Here is a 19,691-nt window from a genome sequence, read left to right as displayed (position 1 = left end):
TTCTCCAAAGAGATTAGGCATCCATGGCACAGGGGTAGAGATAGGTCAATTGAAATTTTGAGGTGTAGAAACATACCCCCCCTCTGATTCCCTAGGATCTGTAGGTTGAGATACATCTCCAATCACAGCACATACTTTCTCAGCAGCCTCCATTGTCATATATCGCAATGGAATCCCATGGACTTGTACCCAGAAGCTCGCCTTGTCAAACTGAATTTCATGTATCGAGGTGTCTTTCTCATACCGCTACATCACCACTAGGTGCTTATTGAAGCTCCAAGGTTCACTCATTAGTATGCAATCAACATCCTATTTGTTATCAAAAGTAAATAGTATTTTGTGTTCTCCTAGGTTTTTAATCTTAAAACCATTTCGAGACCTCCACAATGGAGTGAAGGTTCTTGCAATAACATCCACGTTTAAAGCTCTCTTAGTAAGAAACTTCGCAACTATGGAGAAATCTTCGTGTCCATCATCTTTTGTAAGGCTGCAACCAGGACCCTCCCTGTCAGATAGGGTAAGTCGACTCCAGTTTTGTGTAAGATCCTCCATGACAACACTCTCCTGTTTCCCAAACCCTAGAAGAGAAAACCCACTACCCGAGGAATAACCTTGTTACTCCAAGGTAACTAACCACACCTTCTTAGAGAAGGGACAAACAATTCTACTGCACTAGAGAAGTCAGAGACCAAACTTCTTCACTGCAGAGAAACTTACCTTATGCAATTCCAACAACCTTATAAGAAAAAAAAAATAGAGGAATTTCACCTATATAGAGATTAGGGTTGTCCATGGGTCGGTCCGGGTTGGGTTTGTGCCCAACCCAGAACCGACCCGCCGAAATTGGGTGACAAAAAAATGCACCTGCCACCGACCACCAGGATAATCGGATTGGGCGGATCGGACCATCAACAAGCGGCGGTCAAGTCGGTCGGGGTCAAAAGTCCAAAAAATGGCGAAACCGGCGTGAAAACGGTGAAAATCCAGCCAAAATCTTTGAGGTTTCTCTAGATCCGACCTAATCTAGGCCATTTTCGGCAAGATCTTGGCTAGATCTGGCGAAATCTCGCCGAGATCTTGGCGAAAATGGTCTAGATCTCACCGGATCTACCAAAAATTGCCGAAAATCGTGTGGGTCGGTCGAATCGATTTGATCAGATTTTGGAGAAGGAAAACCGACCTCTGACCCGCCAAACTCGGGTTTTGGAGGAACAAACCCGTTGTCAACCGCCGGAGAAGTCGGATTGGTCAGCGGCAGGTCGGGTTCAGTCGGCGGCGGCGGATGGGTCGGGTTGGCCGGGTCTCTGGACAGCCCTAATAGAGATTGCAGAGACAGTGTAATGCGCTTTTGAATAAGGTTCTATGATAGTGTACGACACTTAGGCAACTTAGGAATAGTACTCGAAAGTTGTACAATAGTTAGTTTTTCAAATCATTCAAGAGGCAAAGGACTGAAATATTGCTGGTGTAGGAGGAACCTATAGAGTTTTTTTCTCTTCTTTTTTTTTTTTTTTTTTTTTTGGGGGTGGGGGGGGGGGGGGTCTTGGGTCAGAATAAAACCTTCTCAAAATGTTATTTTGTGGTGAGGATCAATTTGATAAAATGAATGTCCTCAAAATACAGATACGGTCTTTGTGTGTGTTCGATGAATTCAATTAAGATCAGTTGACTTTTTTTCTTCATTTTTGTTTTCTCACTTAAACTTGTTGAGTCAGTGGTACTTATAAACGTAATACAATATGTAATTAAACAAGTCTCCATGAGTTGCACTTTTGATTCTAAAGATAAAGATTGATTCCGTAGCCATGTAATTTCCTTTACTTCACCTACAAAATACACAGCATGTATGTATAATTGTATATAGTTTTTTTTTCATGTTCTATGAATCATGACATTAACTTCATATATTAGTCTCAAATCTCTATTATTTTCTCTTGTGGATAGCTAGATGACTTACTAGTTACAAAACAATACATAAACACGTCCAGATCAGTTGCACTTTTGATTCTCAAGGAGCTTCCAGTACTCTTCACGGTTTTAGCCAATCAAAACACAATTTCTATTTGTTCAAGTTGTTTCTGCCACTTAAGGAAATACATAGAGAATTGTCTTCTACGAATCCTTACGGAGTTACTAATTATGGTATGAAAAATTTCAAGTAAATGCAACTTTGTAAGACTAAATACATATATATGTTATTTAAATTATATATTATATAATCACACATTTATTAGTCAACAATGGTATGTTACATGATGATATAGAACAGTTACTAGACAACACAGGATTTCTTTGAACAAAGAGACCATCAAAAGTCAATCAAGAAGCCTTAAGAGTACTACTGATAGAAATTATTGGAACCAACAATAGAATCGCGTAAAATTTTGGTGATCTGAAGCGTTTGTGAGGATCAAAACTTGTTGTCTTTGACTATAGCATACTTTTTTCTTCAGGAAAATTCTTTCATTAAGGCCTTTAATTAGTCATTCATGCTATTTATGGTAACTTTTTTTTTTTTTTTTTTATGATAACTATTGATTTAAATCTAGAATATGTTTCTCAAAAAAAAAAAAATAGAATATAAATTAAATTCCAGTATATTGATTTAAATTCCAGTATATTAAATTCCATAAAATTTGATTATACAATTTTTCCAATTTTTATTATTTTGGGTGATTTTTTTTCTTCTATTTTTAGCTTAATTTTGTAGTTAATAAGAATTAGGGTATTTTAAGTGTTTCTTAACCATCCTAGGAGTACTTAGGGTTTTCTAAGGGTCACCTAGCAAACTTAGGGGTTCCCTCTATTTATATGCAAGGTAAATCAGTTTTTGATTAATAAAGTTTAATTTTAGGGTGATTTTTAATTTCTTTTGTCGATTCCGGAATATTCTTTAGGGATTCAAAGATCCCCTTGAATCATTATCATTTTGAAGCAAAATGTTGGGTCCCAAATAATATTTTCACCAACATTATCTATCCAAAATAAGAGTTACATATAAGAACACCAATATTTAAGTGGAAAACCTTTTTACTTTAGAAGAAAGAATCAAAATATTTATGTGGAAAACCTTTTTACCTTAGAAGGAAGAATCAAAAGACAAACTCAGAATAATTTTACTATTATCAAAACAATACAGTAATTCTCAAGTTTGTGTCTAACTTAAGATTCACCAAATACAATAATAAATCCTCTTATATATATATCACAACTAAAGAAATTCTATTTATTTTCTTTTCTCTTATCCACACTAATTATTTCTCTAAAATGCTGCAATATACTTTGCTCTCTCTCTCTCTCTCTCTCTCTCTCTCTCTCTCTCTCTCTCTCTTTTCTTCTCCACGCAGTGCACCGTTCTCCCTATGCGGCTCTTCTTTTGGCATATGGATTCCTAATACAACTTGAGTTAGGACTCTTCTTAAGCTTTGGGCAACACTCTCATTAATTAAGCTTTCACGTGGCTGGACTTTGTGCACGTGGTGCACCCAACACAAAATGTTCTGTATTTTCTTTTGGTGTCACATGAGAAAATTTTGTGATATCCTGAATGTTATGAATTTGTATGGTTTTAGATTGTAAAAGTGATACGTAGGAATGTGCTTGAGTTTACCTTGAACATTTATTAGATCTATCGGGGACTCTATAAATATTGATGACAAAAAGATATAGCTAGGATGGCATCATGACAATGGTTGGGTCATGTGGATTTCTAATGTTCATCTAGATGATTGACTTCTGAACGGCATTGATCGAAGGTCATAATAACATTGAAACGTAGCTAAATTGTATTAGATGATGCATGGGCCTATCACGACGTGGAGCCCTCAACTTTCTTATTCTCCCAACTCATCGGGACGAATTCTCATGCCCCTATTGTTCTGAGTTAGTCAACTTTGTGAAAATGGAAACATGATATAGAGAATTATTAAGAGAGAGAGAGAGAGAGAGAAAGAGATCAATGGCGCCTTAGAGAAGAGAAAATATAAAATTTTATATTGAAGATGAAGATGATTCTAATTAAATTGTTAAGTGACACAATTATCAATGTGACGGATTAAATTACATGGAGGCCATGAATAATGCCGACAAAGAACAATAATAATACTTATGCAAATGGAGGTGATACAATTCAAGAATCTTGGAGGTATTAACTTGCCACGTTTTCTAACAATATTACTTGAAGTATATTAATTTCAACCCAAAAAGAATAAAGAAAACGCATATGTTAATACAAATCGTGATTATTCTACAACATGAGTAAAGTTCTTTTTCTTAGAAAAATGAAGAGAAGTAGATACCTTCTCAAGAAAAATTTTATCCCAAATCATTCTTACCTTCAAAATCAGTCTTACACAATAATGATATACCACATTGTAAAATAAATAAGGTTTGATAACTACAATAATTACCAGGTGCATGTCATCTATTAGAGATGGCAATTGAGTAGTGTAAGCCTGTAAGGTTGGATCTAGGTGGTTCCATTTACTTTTCGAGATTTAAAAAAAAAAAAAAAAAAAAAAAAAAAAAAAAAAAAAAAAAAAACTCGTATGAGAGGAGGGAGTGAGGCAAGTCGGGGGCAAGGCAAAACGAAAGTATTTTCTCATTCTTAATGAGATAACTTCAACATTAATATTAATTATTATTATCATTAAATAAAAAAAATAAAAAATAAAAAATAAAAATAAATAAAAAATAAAAATAAAAACTACAACAACAACGACAAAATGCTGAAAGCCTGAAAGAGAGAAAAAGTAAGTGCTTTGTGGGATGGTAATCAAATGTGTAAAAATATATATAAAAAAGATTAAATTAATTATATATAATTATATACATTAGGGGCGAGATAGGACAAGACAAGATGGGTGTAGCAAAACCCATCCCATCCCATCACCTATTTGAGGAGGAGAGGGGAGTCCAAATCTTCTGTCACACTTTTCTTACTCCACTCTATACTCTACCAATAAATACTTGCCACATGTTCACCTAATTAATTAAATACTACTATTAATTAATAATTGTAGTATTAATAAGTCAATAATGATAGTATTTAATTAATTAGATAAACACGTGGCAAGTATTTATTGGTAGAGTATAGAGTGGAACAAAAAAAAAAAGTGGGACAGAAGATTTGGACTCAGGGAGAGGGGGTAGATTTTCATCATCATATATTTATGAATAATTAATAAACAACAAATAAGTTATTATTTAAATCGCATAGCAGTGTAGCAATAACTTCAAATTAATGCCTTAAATTTATTTAATTTCTTCTTTCTCTAAACAAATTTCAACCCTCGCTTCTAACCTCCAAACATGAAAAAGAAAAAAAGTTGCAACTTCCATATAATTGTTAAAATTAAAATTTTGAAACCATAAACAAAACATAAATTATATAAAACTAGCTATAAAATCAGTCCAGCTATATAATGTTATACTTCAAGATTATTCTAATGTCACGAAGGGCGTGATGCAAATTGGATATTCATAATTTGACACCATTGTGCCGAACTGCAATTTTTATAGGTATATATCACATTATCACCATGTGCCATTTTATCTTTGACTCACCAACAAAAAAAGTGCCATTATTATAACTTGTATTATCGTCAAATAAAAATTCTATTTTGTTATTTCTTAAATTTTCATTCCTGGCCTAGAATTTTAAATTGTTTTAGAGCATAATCAGCCGGCAGTCATGTATATATAGGGATCTACACATAAACATCAATGCAAGATAAAGAGAGAGAGAGATGGCATCTAACAATATTAGAAGTCTACTTTCACAACATTTTTTCATGATTAATCTTTTCAGTCTTTTATTCATCTCATTGCTTCACAATTCCTTAGCCACCACTTCTTATTCCAACCAAACCTATGGAGCTTACATAAAAAAAGCTTGCAATTCAACCACATATCCACAAGAATGCTACAAGTCCCTCCTCCCCTATGCCTTCAAAATCAAAGCAAATCCCCAAAAACTTCGCAAAGTCTCCCTCTCTGTAACCCTAAACGCCGTGCACAATGCATCATCCACGGTATCAAAACTATTCAAACAAAATGGCTTAACGCATATTGAAGCTGCGACCATTAAGGACTGCATTGTGAACATCAAGGACTCTATTGATGAGCTCAAGCAATCTCTGGATGAAATGAACCTTTTAAGCGGTTCGGATAAGGAATTCCACATTGCCAACATAAAGACATGGTTGAGTGCTGCCTTAACAGATGAAAATACTTGCACGGATGGTTTTGAAGGTGAAGTCATTGACATAATAGTGAAGCAAAAGATCACGAATATTGTATTGAAAATTGCTAGGCTGACTAGCAATTCTTTGAGTCTCATCAATAGCCTCAATTAAAGGCAACCATATATAGTACTTCCTTCTTTTATGGTGGAAGTTTATATTGCCATCGGGTCCTTTAATTGGACAAAGGGCCTCGTGTTACAAATTAAGATGAATGAGAGCTTGATTTGTTTATCTTTAGTTCTATCTCCTTTATAATTTGGGAATTGTCAAATGTTATTTTCCGGTGAAAATTATTTATTGTTAAAACAAATAATGAGATTGACTTCCACTCCATGTCTAAAATTACTCCGATGTCCGATATTAATAAATGGTGCTCTAGAAATAAAATTTGCATTACCTAAGTTTGTTATCTTTCCATATATTATAGTATTTTTTTTTTAAAAAAAAAAAGAAAAAATCATTCTTGGCCTACAAACTGGGTTGGGTCAAGTCACTAGGCATTATCATTCTCAAACAAAAAAAAAAAAAAAAAAAAAAAAAAAAAAAAAAAAAAAAAAAAAAAAAAAAAAAAAGTCACTAAGCATTTGTTTTTTTTAATAATAGTTGGGGGAGGGTGAATCTTGAATGTCTCCTTAGTCCTTGCAACTAACCAATTAAGTTAAAAGACTTTTAGCAAATCACTAAGTTTAAGATAATGAAAAATTATTTTTTCGATTTGAAATTTATCTTTCTTTTACTGCCTAGATTAAATATTACAAATCTAAATATGTATCTAAGTGATGATTAAAATTTTATCATGCAAAACATTGTAACCCTAGGAAGGGTGAACCATTTAGCAAGAGCCAAGAAGTAAGCATTCATAACAAAGATGTTTCAACAAATGGAAGTGAAATTTCATTGTTTAAATAGTTATCATGCAAACAAATTGTTAACTATATTAAGCGTATATCACCATGCTGATTAAAAAGTAGAATATACTAATTGAACTATAAAGTATATAGGGTGGAAAGAGACCATTGTTAGTCAGGGGCGTAGCTATATAATTATTTTAATGTTTTCAAAATTTAGTCTACAAATATAAGAGTTGGCTCCCTCAAATATTTGATTTAGTTTAATGATGCTCTTAAAAAAATAATTGGTTTAATAATTATAAAGACATAACATTATTTTTCGCAATTCTATTTTTTATTGTAAAATGTGATCTTATATCTGTTAAATATTTGATTAAGTTTGGCACCAAACATATTTGAATTTATATCTTTTTCAACCCGTAATGTGGCAAATTTTTCTTTTTTGAGAAACAAACACACACACACACACACACACATAAGGAAGAGGGAAAGAGATTCTAACACAAAGGCATACTATAACTCCACTCAAAAGTCATGGTAACTTTTAAGGAAGAGTAGAGCAAGTTATGCTACACACAACACACTCTCTTAAGTAATGTGGGACAATTACCTATTCTTTTTTTTTTTTAGAAACAAACACACACACACACACACACACACAAGGGAGAGGGAAAGAGATTCTAACACAAAAGCATACCACAATTCCACTCAAAAGCCATGGTAACTTTTAAGGAATGGTGGAGCAAGTTATACTACACACAACACACTCTCTTAAGTAATGTGGGATAATTATTCATTCTTTTTTTTATAGAAACAAACACACACACACACACACACACACACAAAAAAGGGAGAGGAAATAGATTCTAACACAAAGGCATACTACAACTCTACTCAAAAGCCATGGTAATTTTTACGTCATGTGGCAATTAGCAAGTCATTGACTCATTAAAAAAATATTGTCACTAAAACTATACATAAAATGTCTCTTTGATTGCCAAATAATGGGTTAGAGCAAGATAGTTTCAAATATATTTGCAGCTTAACTTGTTCCTCCAAGTATTAGATTATTTATGTTTTGAAAATTTTATTAGTTCAATTGAAAGATTATTTTACTTACTTTAGTATAAAATTTGATAATTTGTATAAAAAATGAAACTTTTTAAGAATTTCACTATAAAAGTAGTAAAAATGAATTTTATTTTATGAAAGATTGCTATCAAACATAATTGTGATTGAAAATACTAAGTTTTTTTTTTTTTTTTTTTTGTGTGTATATATAACTTATCAAATAAAAAAAATGTGTGTATATAATAAAAAAAATTGTATATATGTGTGTGTGGAGTTGTCTTGATAAATATATTAGTACTGCAACTTGGCCTCTCAAATAAAAATTCCTGGCTATGCCCCTATTGTTAGTAATATACCAATATATATATATATATATATAGGGTGAAGAAAATTTACGCATTTCATTCAATTCAATTTTATTTTTTAAAGGAAACATTTTATAATTTTTCATAAGAAAAGCTCAGTACTTAAAAAGGCCATATATACTTATATAAAAAAAGGCTATATATATATAATTTTCTTTTATTATACTCTAGTTTAGAAACATATATACTTATGTTATCTTTGTAGAATTTCATAATATATTAGAAAAAAAAAATCAACAAAGTATTTAATGAATTTTCTTTCTTCAAATTTTATCCATATTTTCAAGAAAATTAACAAACGAAAATTTAGTTATCATCTTGTATTATTTTAATTTCAAAAAATAATAAATAAAACTATAATTTACATACATAAATTTATGTATATTACATTCACATCTAATTATCCAAAAGATAGATAAAATTAATAAAACAAATTAAAAAAAAATAACATTATTAATGAAAACATAAAAATGTTAATGTTTAGTGTAAATAATAAAACAAAGAACTAAAAACTAGATTATAATAATGTTTCCATTGCAAATAATCACACATCTTGGCACAATAAACAATTATATTACTAATGAAAATGTAGAATTAGAATAATAGTTAAGTGATTACATTTGATTTTTACAACAAGTGGTAATTTATAATGGTGTCAAAGTAGAATGTCCTAGATTTGAACTCTATCTTCTCACTACTTATGAAAAAAAAAAAAAAAAATTGACATGTTGAATAACACATATCTAGAAGGAATTTAGGCTCTATGTGAGGAGTTAAGATAATGGTTAAGTGATTAAGTTCGTTATTTACTATTAACTTAAAATATGGGAATAAGTGATATTTTATCCACACAAAAAAAAAATAAATAAATACATCAATAAATAAATTTAGTCAAGTTTGACAATTTTAGTACCATGCATGAATCATTCAATATGCATTTTATATTTATCATTATAACAAAAAATTGCATTCTTTTAGAATACTTTTATTTTTTAGGATATACACTAATTTTAAAAATATGTGTGTGCATATAATATACAATATGATACATATATTCTACTAATAATCAATTGATATTTTACTCACAATTATCATTTCCCAAACAAATATTATAGACGCGTAGAGAAAAGAGTTGATTTCACACATAATCCTAAACATTGATTTTAAAAAACACATACATTCCTTCAATACACATTGTGCTGATAAAATCCACATTAGAAGCAATAATAGGGTGCTAATCATAGCATAAATTACGCCATGAATGTTGGTTTGGTTCCACTTTTTTCATGAGACCCAAAAATAAATAAATAAATAAATAAAACAGGAAAATTTTGAGCAACCCTTTACCATAAATAGTTTAAAAAACCATGACGTGCTGAGTGATGAGTGGGTAAAGATACCGGGTGCAGCATGTTCTACAGACAAAGTGCTGTAGATGAGCATTTCTTTCTTGCACTCAAAATCATTTGTCCAATAACAGCGCCTTTCGTGACGCAGCGTTTTACGCAATCCACGGTGGGCACGTGCACGTTTTGTCAATGCGATTGACTTTTTAACGGCTTGACAGTTACAGCTAGACACGTGTCTCATGCTTATAGGGCAGGCACGTGGGCTGCCGTAGACTTATAACCGTCATATCCTAAGCCTTGAAATTCCCGCGGCAATTTTAATAATGAGACTCAAAACACTTTTCCTTGTTTGATTAGTAGATAAAATCATAAATTATTGATTGTTATTTTAAAAACTTTTAAAAAAAATATTTAGATAAAAAAATTATAAATGAGAAATTTTTTTTTTTTAATATTGTTTGAGCAATTTGGGGCTTCACGTAGGAAAAGGAACTCTATATTTGGAATTTAGAGTAAAAAAAAAAAAAGTGAGAAACAACAGTTAGAGTTATAAAATAAAATTGAAAATAAATTATAAAAAAAAATTCATTAAAAGAGAAAGAAATGATCAATGATCAGTCAGCAGCCCATTTGCGAAGATAAAGAGCAGTGCAAAAGAGAAAGGAAAAAAAAATTATTATTAGAAAGTTTTTAATAGTGTGAAGTTTAATTAAAAACATTTTTCCGCTTTTGAAAGTGGAAAACATATTTTTCTCTTTGCAATTGTTTTCAGTTAACTTGTGTAATTTGTAGTACCAAGCATAAAAAAGTATGAAAGCCTTTTCTCAAAAACCTTTTCAAATTAAATAAATAGAATGTTTCAAGTTATTTGAGGGTTTAATACCTAACATGACAAATAGAAACGCCATTTGACTCAAAATCTCAAGCTAATGAGTATGGAACATCTAGCTAATTGGCAATTATGTTATATAAACCAATCACTCTTATCATTAATATCTAATTTGGAACTTCATTATTTAACTAACTATACCACACACAAGTAAAATATTCAAACACCATCTTCTGTAGAACAAAGGTGATTAATGTTGTAGTGGACAGACAAATATGCGGTGACATATAAATACTTGGCCAATACCATACAAGCACTTATCTTTAAGTCTATAAACATAACTTTTGCTCCTACTTGCTAAAGTAGTTAACTGTGATTGGTAGAGGAAAAAAGTCGTAAGTTCATAAAAAAGGTGATTGTCTATTACTCACAATCAACCATTTCAATAAGTTATGGCAAAAATTGTGCTCCTAGATTTATTGAACACGTCTCTATGTTATTTGCTAATCTACTTTGGTATTGTCAATGAATTATAAAACTCTTAGCTGCTAAACTACCTCCCTTGCTCATGATATTTGCAGGACTTTTTAGCTTATACTTATCTTTATCAGTTCGAATAAAGCTAATGCAATCCAAATTTTAAATTAAAGAATTCAAATGCTAACATGCGGATGCCATCTCATGTTGCAAGTTTTAGGCTCTCTTCTCCAATATTTTGTTTTATTTAACCAATGATTCTCTATTATTCTTTGTGTTCCTAGATGTGTATGGCTAGGTGTTTCAAAGTGGGGTCCAAAACCATAATTCAATCCACCATACAATTGGGCTATAAATTGGGGGTCTTCTTAGTTCCTCCCAACATTCACAACCAAAATTCAAAGTATAGAAAGATGGAAGCTCACAATTTCACAACCCCATGTTCATACTCATGCCATTTTCTCTCATTTCTTCTCACTATCCTCTTATTCATCACAACTCCACAAATATGCTTAGCCACCACCGCTACTTCTTCAACCCAAACATACCAAACTTACATCAAAACATCATGTACTTCAACCCTATACCCACAAGTTTGTTACAAGTCTCTCTCCCCCTATGCCTCCCAAATCCAAACAAACCCACAAACACTTTGCACCACTGCCCTCAATATAGCCCTAAAATCTGCCAAAAACACATCCTCAATGGTATCAAAGGTCTCTGAACTAGCAGGATTGTCAAGTATTGAAGTGGCTGTAACTAAGGATTGCATTGACAATGTGAAGGATTCAATATCCGAGCTCCAAGATTCTCTAAATGAGATGGGCCAACTTAGTGGTCCAGATGTGGCATTTCGAGTAGCTAATGTAAAGACTTGGGTGAGTGCTGCATTAACGGACGAGACTACATGCACTGATGGTTTGAGTGCGAAGAATGTGAATAATGCGATGGTGAAAAACACGATTAGCGAGTATATATTGAGTCTTGCCCAGCTGACTAGCAATGCTTTGGCTCTCATCAATGGTCTCAAATACTAAAAAGAATGCAACTCATATACTTGTTCCCCCTCATTTTTGCCCATAAGTGTTTTTTTTTTTTTTTTTTTTTTTGCACAGAGTTCTATTTTATGAGTAATGTTAATAACTTTTTTGCCCATAAGTGTTTTTTTTTTTTTTTTTTTTTTTGCACAGAGTTCTATTTTATGAGTAATGTTAATAACACGTATTTTCTTACAATGAAATGTTGTGATTAAGAGCAAAACACTTAACAAAATCGACCATTAACATTACTTTTATTGTATATCAATTACAGATTTCAGATTAAAAGTTATAAATATTGCGTCCTTAAACATTTTACCACTTTATAGGCTTAAGAATTGTATGTAGTTAGGAGTGGTTTTTTTTTTTTTTTTTTTTTTAGTGAGGTGAAAATAAGTTGGATTTGACTATAAACTGCAACAAAAACTAAGTAGTAAAATTTTATAAAGTAGTACTTAGGAAAAAAGTAGAAGACAAAAGCTGTTTTAAATCTTTAAAATTTGTTATATATTCGAGGTTGAATTACAGTTTTTTTATGCTAAAAATTGTATCCATAGTTCTATATAGGCGGGTGAATCCCCTAATGGCTACAAAAGACGAATAGTAGGTCCAAAAAGTTCACTCAATGTTCTCAATTCCTTGCGTCCTCGCTCAGAATTGTGGCAATTGTCATTTTTAAGTGACAAATGAACCTGACTCTTTTTTGAGAGAAAAATGAGAAATGAACCTAAACTGACATACCTGCGGTATTTATTTCTCAAGATCTCCCACACGACACTAATAACCTAATTGTTTTTGAAAAGTCTGCAGCTTTTTAATTCAAAAATAAAAATGTGTGTATATGAAAATTTTATTTCTTTCCATTTATATAGGGCCATACATGTTGCTTATCCTTAGCCAAAAAATAAAATATTTGTTATCTTTAAAACTTTAAATGATCATAAAATTATTAAAATCAATGTGTGATCAACAACTTTCTACCGGTCAAAACATTTTGTACATTGAGAACAAAAAAAAAAAAAAAAAAAGGATCATAATGCCAAGCATTTAATTGCCTATTATTACAATACCTTTTCAAAAGTTTTCTTTCTGAATATATGTTACAAAGAATTGCTAACTGTTTGACCACTGTCCATTAAACTAAATAGTAAACATTAGTGTATATATGGTAACTTATTATAATATAAAATAATTCAACAATAATTGTACATTTAAGTGCTAAAAATCTTCCATATATAACGTTATTATGTCATATTTAAATAAAAACGTTTGAATACAAAACGTTTAGAATGAAAAGTATATATATGTAATAAAACCAAATATGCTGGCAATTATGGTATTAATATCACATTAATGTTCAGAAATTTCCTAATTAAAATCATTGACAATAGCTATTCAAATTTTGAATTATATTTAAATTTTAAAATTTAGCAATCAACATATCTGATATTAAGGGATAATTGATTACTTTAATTCAAATAAATGAGTATTAAAATAAATATAATAATTTTTATAAAAATATCCAATAGTGTTAAACTCGGACGTATAACAAGTGGTGCTTAAAACGAGAGAAAAAACAAATGAAATAAGAAGAATCATAGGTAGCTCTAGCTAACCGATATCTCTTACTCTTAGGATATGTAAAATATCAATCCAATATGCTTCTTTACCTTCTTCTTTTTCTTTTTCTTTTTCTTTTTCTTTTTTTTTCTTTTTTATTTATTTATTAATTTTAAGTGATCCAATCTATAATCAAAGAGTCTAAATCAAGATCATGTGCAGTCTCTCTCACCTTTAAATTTGCATGGCGTACAGTTCCTCCAAATTTTTTTGAATTATATATTTATGATTTTATTTTATATAAATATTTCTATTATTCTTTACTTCTGTTAACGGGTGCATGTATATATCAGTCAAAAATGAATCCAATGAGTCTCGTAACATTATAAAGTAATAAAAGCAAATAAATAAATATATTTTTATGCGACTCCTTTCAAATAAGTGGATCCATTACAATTAAAAAAATTAACCTTAACTAATTAATGCACTAAAACACTTGTGAATTGGACCCTTTTTATTAGAGCACTCATTAATAATCTATTTTAAGAATATTTTGATACTACTTTTATGGAAAATGAAAAAATGTGTCAAAATATTAATTGCTTTTTTTTTTTTTTTTTCTAATAAAAACTTTCTTTAAATAGATTAGTAATTATCTTTTGGGGTGCTACTGCTACAAAAATCGGGACTTTTAAAAAGAGTTGCTCAGTACAAGCAATCCCAGCTAATAACAACTAGCCTATATATTAGGATCTTCTCCACACATATCAATGCACTAAATAGAAAAATATGGAAGACTATACAACTTCATATCATGCTCTCACAATTCTTCTAACTCTTCTATTCCTCTCAAACTTTCATACATCCTCAGCCTCAACTAGTTCTACCACCACCGAAAAATACAAAACCTATATCAAAACCGCTTGCAATTCAACCACATACCCAAAAGAATGCAACAATGCCCTCTTACCCTTCGCTTCCAAAATAAAAGCAAACCCTCAAAAGCTTTGCAACACTGGCCTCTCTATATCCATAAAAGCCGCAAAAAACTGTTCCTCAACGATATCAAAGCTATCCAAGAACAAAGGTTTGACGCATAGTGAAGTGGCAATCATTAAGGATTGCATAGAGAACATCAAGGACTCCATTGACGAGCTCAAACAATCTTTGAACGAAATGGGTCATCTTGGAAGATCTAATGTGAAGGCTCAGATTTATGACATAAGGACTTGGGTCAGTGCTGCTTTAACAGATGACAGTACATGCACGGATGAGTTGGATGGTAGTGTTAGCAAGACTGTGAACAACACAATCAGGAAGAGTATTCTTAGTGTTGCTACGCCAACTAGCAATGCTTTGTCTCTTATTAGTATTTTATACCCCTACTAATTAAACTTCAACCGGCCTTATTGGCTTGTCCTTTCCCTCTATTATTTGGCTCGTCATCTTTCATTTTGGCTATTGTGTTCTTTATATGAATATATATCATGGGTTGTGCTTTATTAAATATTTTCATTTGCTATTTTGTTGTTGACCATCTCCCATTTGAGATAAAACTATATATTTACTTTCCTCCTGCTGCATTATTGATCATATTTAGAAACAATGGCGGAGCTACAGCCAAGCTGCAGGCCCCCAAAATTTTAAAAAATTTCTTTTATTTTATGTATAATTATTAAAAATTTAACTACAGAAATAAGAGTTGACCCCCAAATATTCAAGTTAGTCAGTGTGCTCTTAAAAAAAAAAAAATCAATTGATTAGTAGTTAAAAAAGACAAGATAGTTTTTGTTTTCTTAATTTCATTTTTTTGTATATGTATAATATCAAACTAGATAACTTGTACATATTCATTGGAGTTTAAAAGATTATAAATTCTCGTAAAAATTCTCTTGAATATACATATATCAAAGTTGACATTTTTGTATACAATATATTTATAAATTATGACATATATACTCTAGTATTAAAATATTAAAGTTTATGTATGTGTGTTTATGCATGTGTGATGGTTAATTTGTCTTGACTCTTGTCTGATATATTAGTGCCACACTTTGGCCCATAAACAAAAAAAATCCCCAACACCACTCCTGTTTAGAAAAACTAATTTCTTAAGTGAACTATTTAATATCCTTCTTAACTAAAAATCTAATAAGAAGTAGATGAAGAAGAAGGTGAATAATGTGACAGTGAAAAACAAGAATTGGAAGTATATAACTATATATTGAATCTTGCCAAGCAGACTAGCAATGGCTTGGCTCTCATCAATAGTCTCAAATGCTAATAAAAATGAAACCCATATACTTGTTCTCCCTCATTTTTTATTCCCCGGGGACACGAAGTTCTATTTTATGGGTAATATTAGAGACGTCATAATTTTTACAATTGTAATTAACATGACGTGATTTGAATCAAAATACTTATCTAAATTGATCACTTATCTCATTTTTATTATGTATTAACCACAAAATTCCAAGCCAACAATTATGAGAAATTTTGTGTCTTTTGTCACTTTATAGTATTGTCACTTTATAGGCTTTTTAGTTTTATATGAAGTATGTTGTATGCGATTAGGAGTGGGGTTTTTTTGCTTTGTGAGTTTGGCATATTTTATTTTAGGGGGTGCAAATAAGTTAAATTTGAATATAAACTGTAACAAAAACTAAGCAGTAAAATTTTATAAAGCTGTACTTAGGAAAATAGATTAACTTAGCCTTCTCAAAAAAAAATTAACTTATAACTTACCAAACCGTAACAAACGACAGCCTAATTTTTGAACTAATTTGTGTGATTGTTTTTTACCACATAAAAATGGGGGCCTCCATTTCAGAGTATAATTCTATGAATTTTATAATGACTTTCCAACCAAAGAGTGGAAGACAAAAGCCGTTTAAATCTTAAAATTTTGTTATAGGTTCGAGGTTGAAGATCTAATCTAATACTATTAAAACTTAGGGAACCTTGAATTATAGTTTTATACCAAAAATTGTATTCATAGTTTTTGATATGGCTACAAAAGACGAATAATAGCTCCAAAAAAATCAGTCAATGGGGGATATTTGGAGACTAGCATAGTGAGGGGATAGAATATCGTTAGTTAGCAAAGTTTTGAAACCATTTAAGAAACTAGCATCTCGAGTATTTGAAACTCAAGTTCGGTGAAGAAATCAAGCCTCAAAGAGTTGAGCTTGATTGCTGACATGGAGATATTTTTGCCACATGGAACTCAAGTCTTAGAGTCCGTTTGGTTGGAGGGGTGGAAAAGTAGGAGAATGGAAAATTAGTGGGAGGATAGAAAAGATTTGGTTTTTCTTTATATATGTTTGGTTGGAGAGGGTGGAAAAGTCTTAGGGTCCGTTTGGTTGGAGGGGTGGAAAAGTAGGAGAATGGAAAATTAGTGGGAGGATAGAAAAGATTTGGTTTTTCTTTATATGTGTTTGGTTGGAGGGGGTGGAAAAGTAGGAGAGTGGAAAACTTTTTTATTTGGTTGGAGAGAAAAATGGGAGAATGGAAAATGTAGTTTATATAAATTGACTATTATGTCTTTTTTATATAATATATAAGAAATAGATATATTCACACTCATTAAATAATATAAAAATTAACACATATAAATTTAAATTTATATGAATTATTTTATTATTATAATAATTTAAAATTTATGGCTCCTACTTACTGCCTGGGAAGACAATTTCAAATATATATATATATGGAATGACATAACAAACAATTATTGGCTTGCACTTGTTGTGTCTATTGTTTAGTTATATTATATACGTGCTATATGAAGACTTCTGGGAATAATGGAAAAAAATAATAATAATCATTCATAGGTGAGATGAATAGAATGAGGGGTAGGGTGAGATAAATAAAGTGAGGGTATTTATGTAAAGTATATCATTCAGCACTTTTTCCTCCCCATTTTCCTCCCAAATTGGGAGAATAAAAAAATATGGGCCCAAAGGGAAAATTTTCCTCCATATTTTCTGTCTCTCTTGTTTTCTCTCTTGAACCAAACATTGAAAAATGTCATTTTTCACCCTATTTTCCTCTCCCTATTTTCCATCCTCCCTGTTTTCACTCCAACCAAACATACCCTTAAAAACTCGAGTTCCATAGAAGAAGAAGATGAATTTGAAGAACACGATAAGAAGAAGATGAATCTGAAGAACACGATGAAGATCGAAGATTCTGAAGAAATTGAAGACGAAGAGAAGAACCCACAAAAGATCTAAAGAAAGAACACGATGAAGATTTGAAGAAATTGAGGAAAGTACACAATGAAAAAAGGAACCCACGGAAGAACACGATGATGAACCCATGGAACCTACGGAAGAACATGATGAAGAACCCAAGCACAAAGAAGAACCAAGAAGAACAACAAAGAAGAAAGTACCAAGTGAACACAAGAAATCGAGTTTTAAATACTCGATTTTCACATGGATTTTTTTCCACATCAGATTGCCATCACATACAACTTGAGTTGTAGAAACTCGAATTCCACCTTTGAACTCGAGTTTTAGAGTCTCAAGATATTAGTTTGCTACATAATTTTGTAAAATGGCAACTAACTAAAATATTTCAAAAATAATGTTAAATGCAAAAAAAATTCTCAGTCAATGTATTCAACCTTGCATCCTCCCTCAGAATGTGGTAATTGTCATTTTTAAGTGATAAATAAACCCAACTGACATACCTTCTCTATTTATTTCTCAAGATCTCCCACACGATACTAATAACCTAATGTTTTTTTATTAAATTTTGATGGAATCCTAATGGCATGAGATAGTGTTTGCCAATAGTTAAAGGGAGAAATGATTTTGTTTTAAATTTTATGGGTATATTATGAAGTGTCTTGTAGCTTAATTGGTTGGCTCTCGCTAGTATCCAATTGAGATATTTAAATTTCAAATGTCCCCTTACCTAATTATCAAAAAAAAAAAAAAAAAAAAAAAGGAATATTGTAACTGCACCATAATCATGGAAAGAAGGATATCTATGCTTTAAAATATTATCATCTTGATTCTTAATTATATCAGTTGATTGTCTTGTAGCTTAATTGGTTGGCTCTCGCTAGTATCCAATTGAGATATTTAAATTTCAAATGTCCCCTTACCTAATTATCAAAAAAAAAAAAAAAAAAAAAAAGGAATATTGTAACTGCACCATAATCATGGAAAGAAGGATATCTATGCTTTAAAATATTATCATCTTGATTCTTAATTATATCAGTTGAGCTAAATTCTAAGGTTAAAAGTATGCCGTGCAAGCCATCAATTCCAATTGAAAAAAAAAAGGGTTATATTGCATACTTATTTTAATGTATAAGAATGATTTTAAAACATATATTAAAGAATAGGAATTAAATATGCAATTTAACCCCAAAAAATATAACACTAACAATATCATCACTTAGAAGATTTTAAGATCATCTTTACTTGCTATCCTACCACTACATTTCACAACTTTTGACATGACTTATTGTGCTTAATGCATGATAAAAGTAGTATCAATGATTGATCCAAATGAAGTGATATTACTCCAATAGTAATAGATCATGTCAACAATTAAAAAGAATGGAAAATTACACTTTACTACCCTAAACTATATTCCTGATTACATTTTGCAACATAAATTTTTCGAATACACGTTTTGTACCTTAAACTATGACCCATGATACACTTTGCAGCAGTCCGATATTAAGTTTTTTGTTAACTTTGATGGAAAAATATGGTACCATGTGAAAATACCCACTTGCTCCTCTTCTCAATGCTTTAAAAATAAAGAGTAAATTACATTTTACCACCCTAAACTATATTTCTGATTAAACTTTGCACCTTAAATTTTGAATTTTCATCTAAGTTAACTATAAAGTTAATGTCGGGGTGCAAAATGTAACAAAGTTCA

The 19,691-nt window shown here is 31.0% G+C and overlaps 3 protein-coding genes across 3 annotated transcripts; all 3 read left to right on the top strand.

Annotated features, from left to right (window-relative positions):
• The first annotated feature begins 5,700 nt into the window (after positions 1-5,700).
• Positions 5,701-6,590, top strand: LOC112003015 (pectinesterase inhibitor 4). The gene has a single exon (XM_024035184.2). The coding sequence runs from the start codon at positions 5,748-5,750 to the stop codon at positions 6,354-6,356; it is 609 nt and encodes a 202-aa protein (XP_023890952.2). The 5' UTR covers positions 5,701-5,747; the 3' UTR covers positions 6,357-6,590.
• Positions 6,591-11,553: 4,963 nt separating this feature from the next.
• On the top strand, positions 11,554-12,257 carry LOC112003017 (21 kDa protein-like). Its single transcript, XM_024035185.2, has one exon. It carries the CDS (start codon positions 11,601-11,603, stop codon positions 12,222-12,224), a length of 624 nt encoding a protein of 207 aa, XP_023890953.1. The 5' UTR covers positions 11,554-11,600; the 3' UTR covers positions 12,225-12,257.
• Positions 12,258-14,550: 2,293 nt separating this feature from the next.
• LOC112003019 (pectinesterase inhibitor 4) lies at positions 14,551-15,293 on the top strand. The gene has a single exon (XM_024035189.2). It carries the CDS (start codon positions 14,574-14,576, stop codon positions 15,171-15,173), a length of 600 nt encoding a protein of 199 aa, XP_023890957.1. The 5' UTR covers positions 14,551-14,573; the 3' UTR covers positions 15,174-15,293.
• The last annotated feature ends 4,398 nt before the right edge of the window (positions 15,294-19,691 follow it).

Source organism: Quercus suber, unplaced genomic scaffold (genome assembly GCF_002906115.3).
Source record: "Quercus suber isolate HL8 unplaced genomic scaffold, Cork oak 2.0 scaffold_53, whole genome shotgun sequence".
Lineage (NCBI taxonomy): Eukaryota > Viridiplantae > Streptophyta > Magnoliopsida > Fagales > Fagaceae > Quercus > Quercus suber.
Note: the sequence above shows the minus strand (reverse complement) of the source record. Positions and strands in the feature narration are given on the sequence as shown.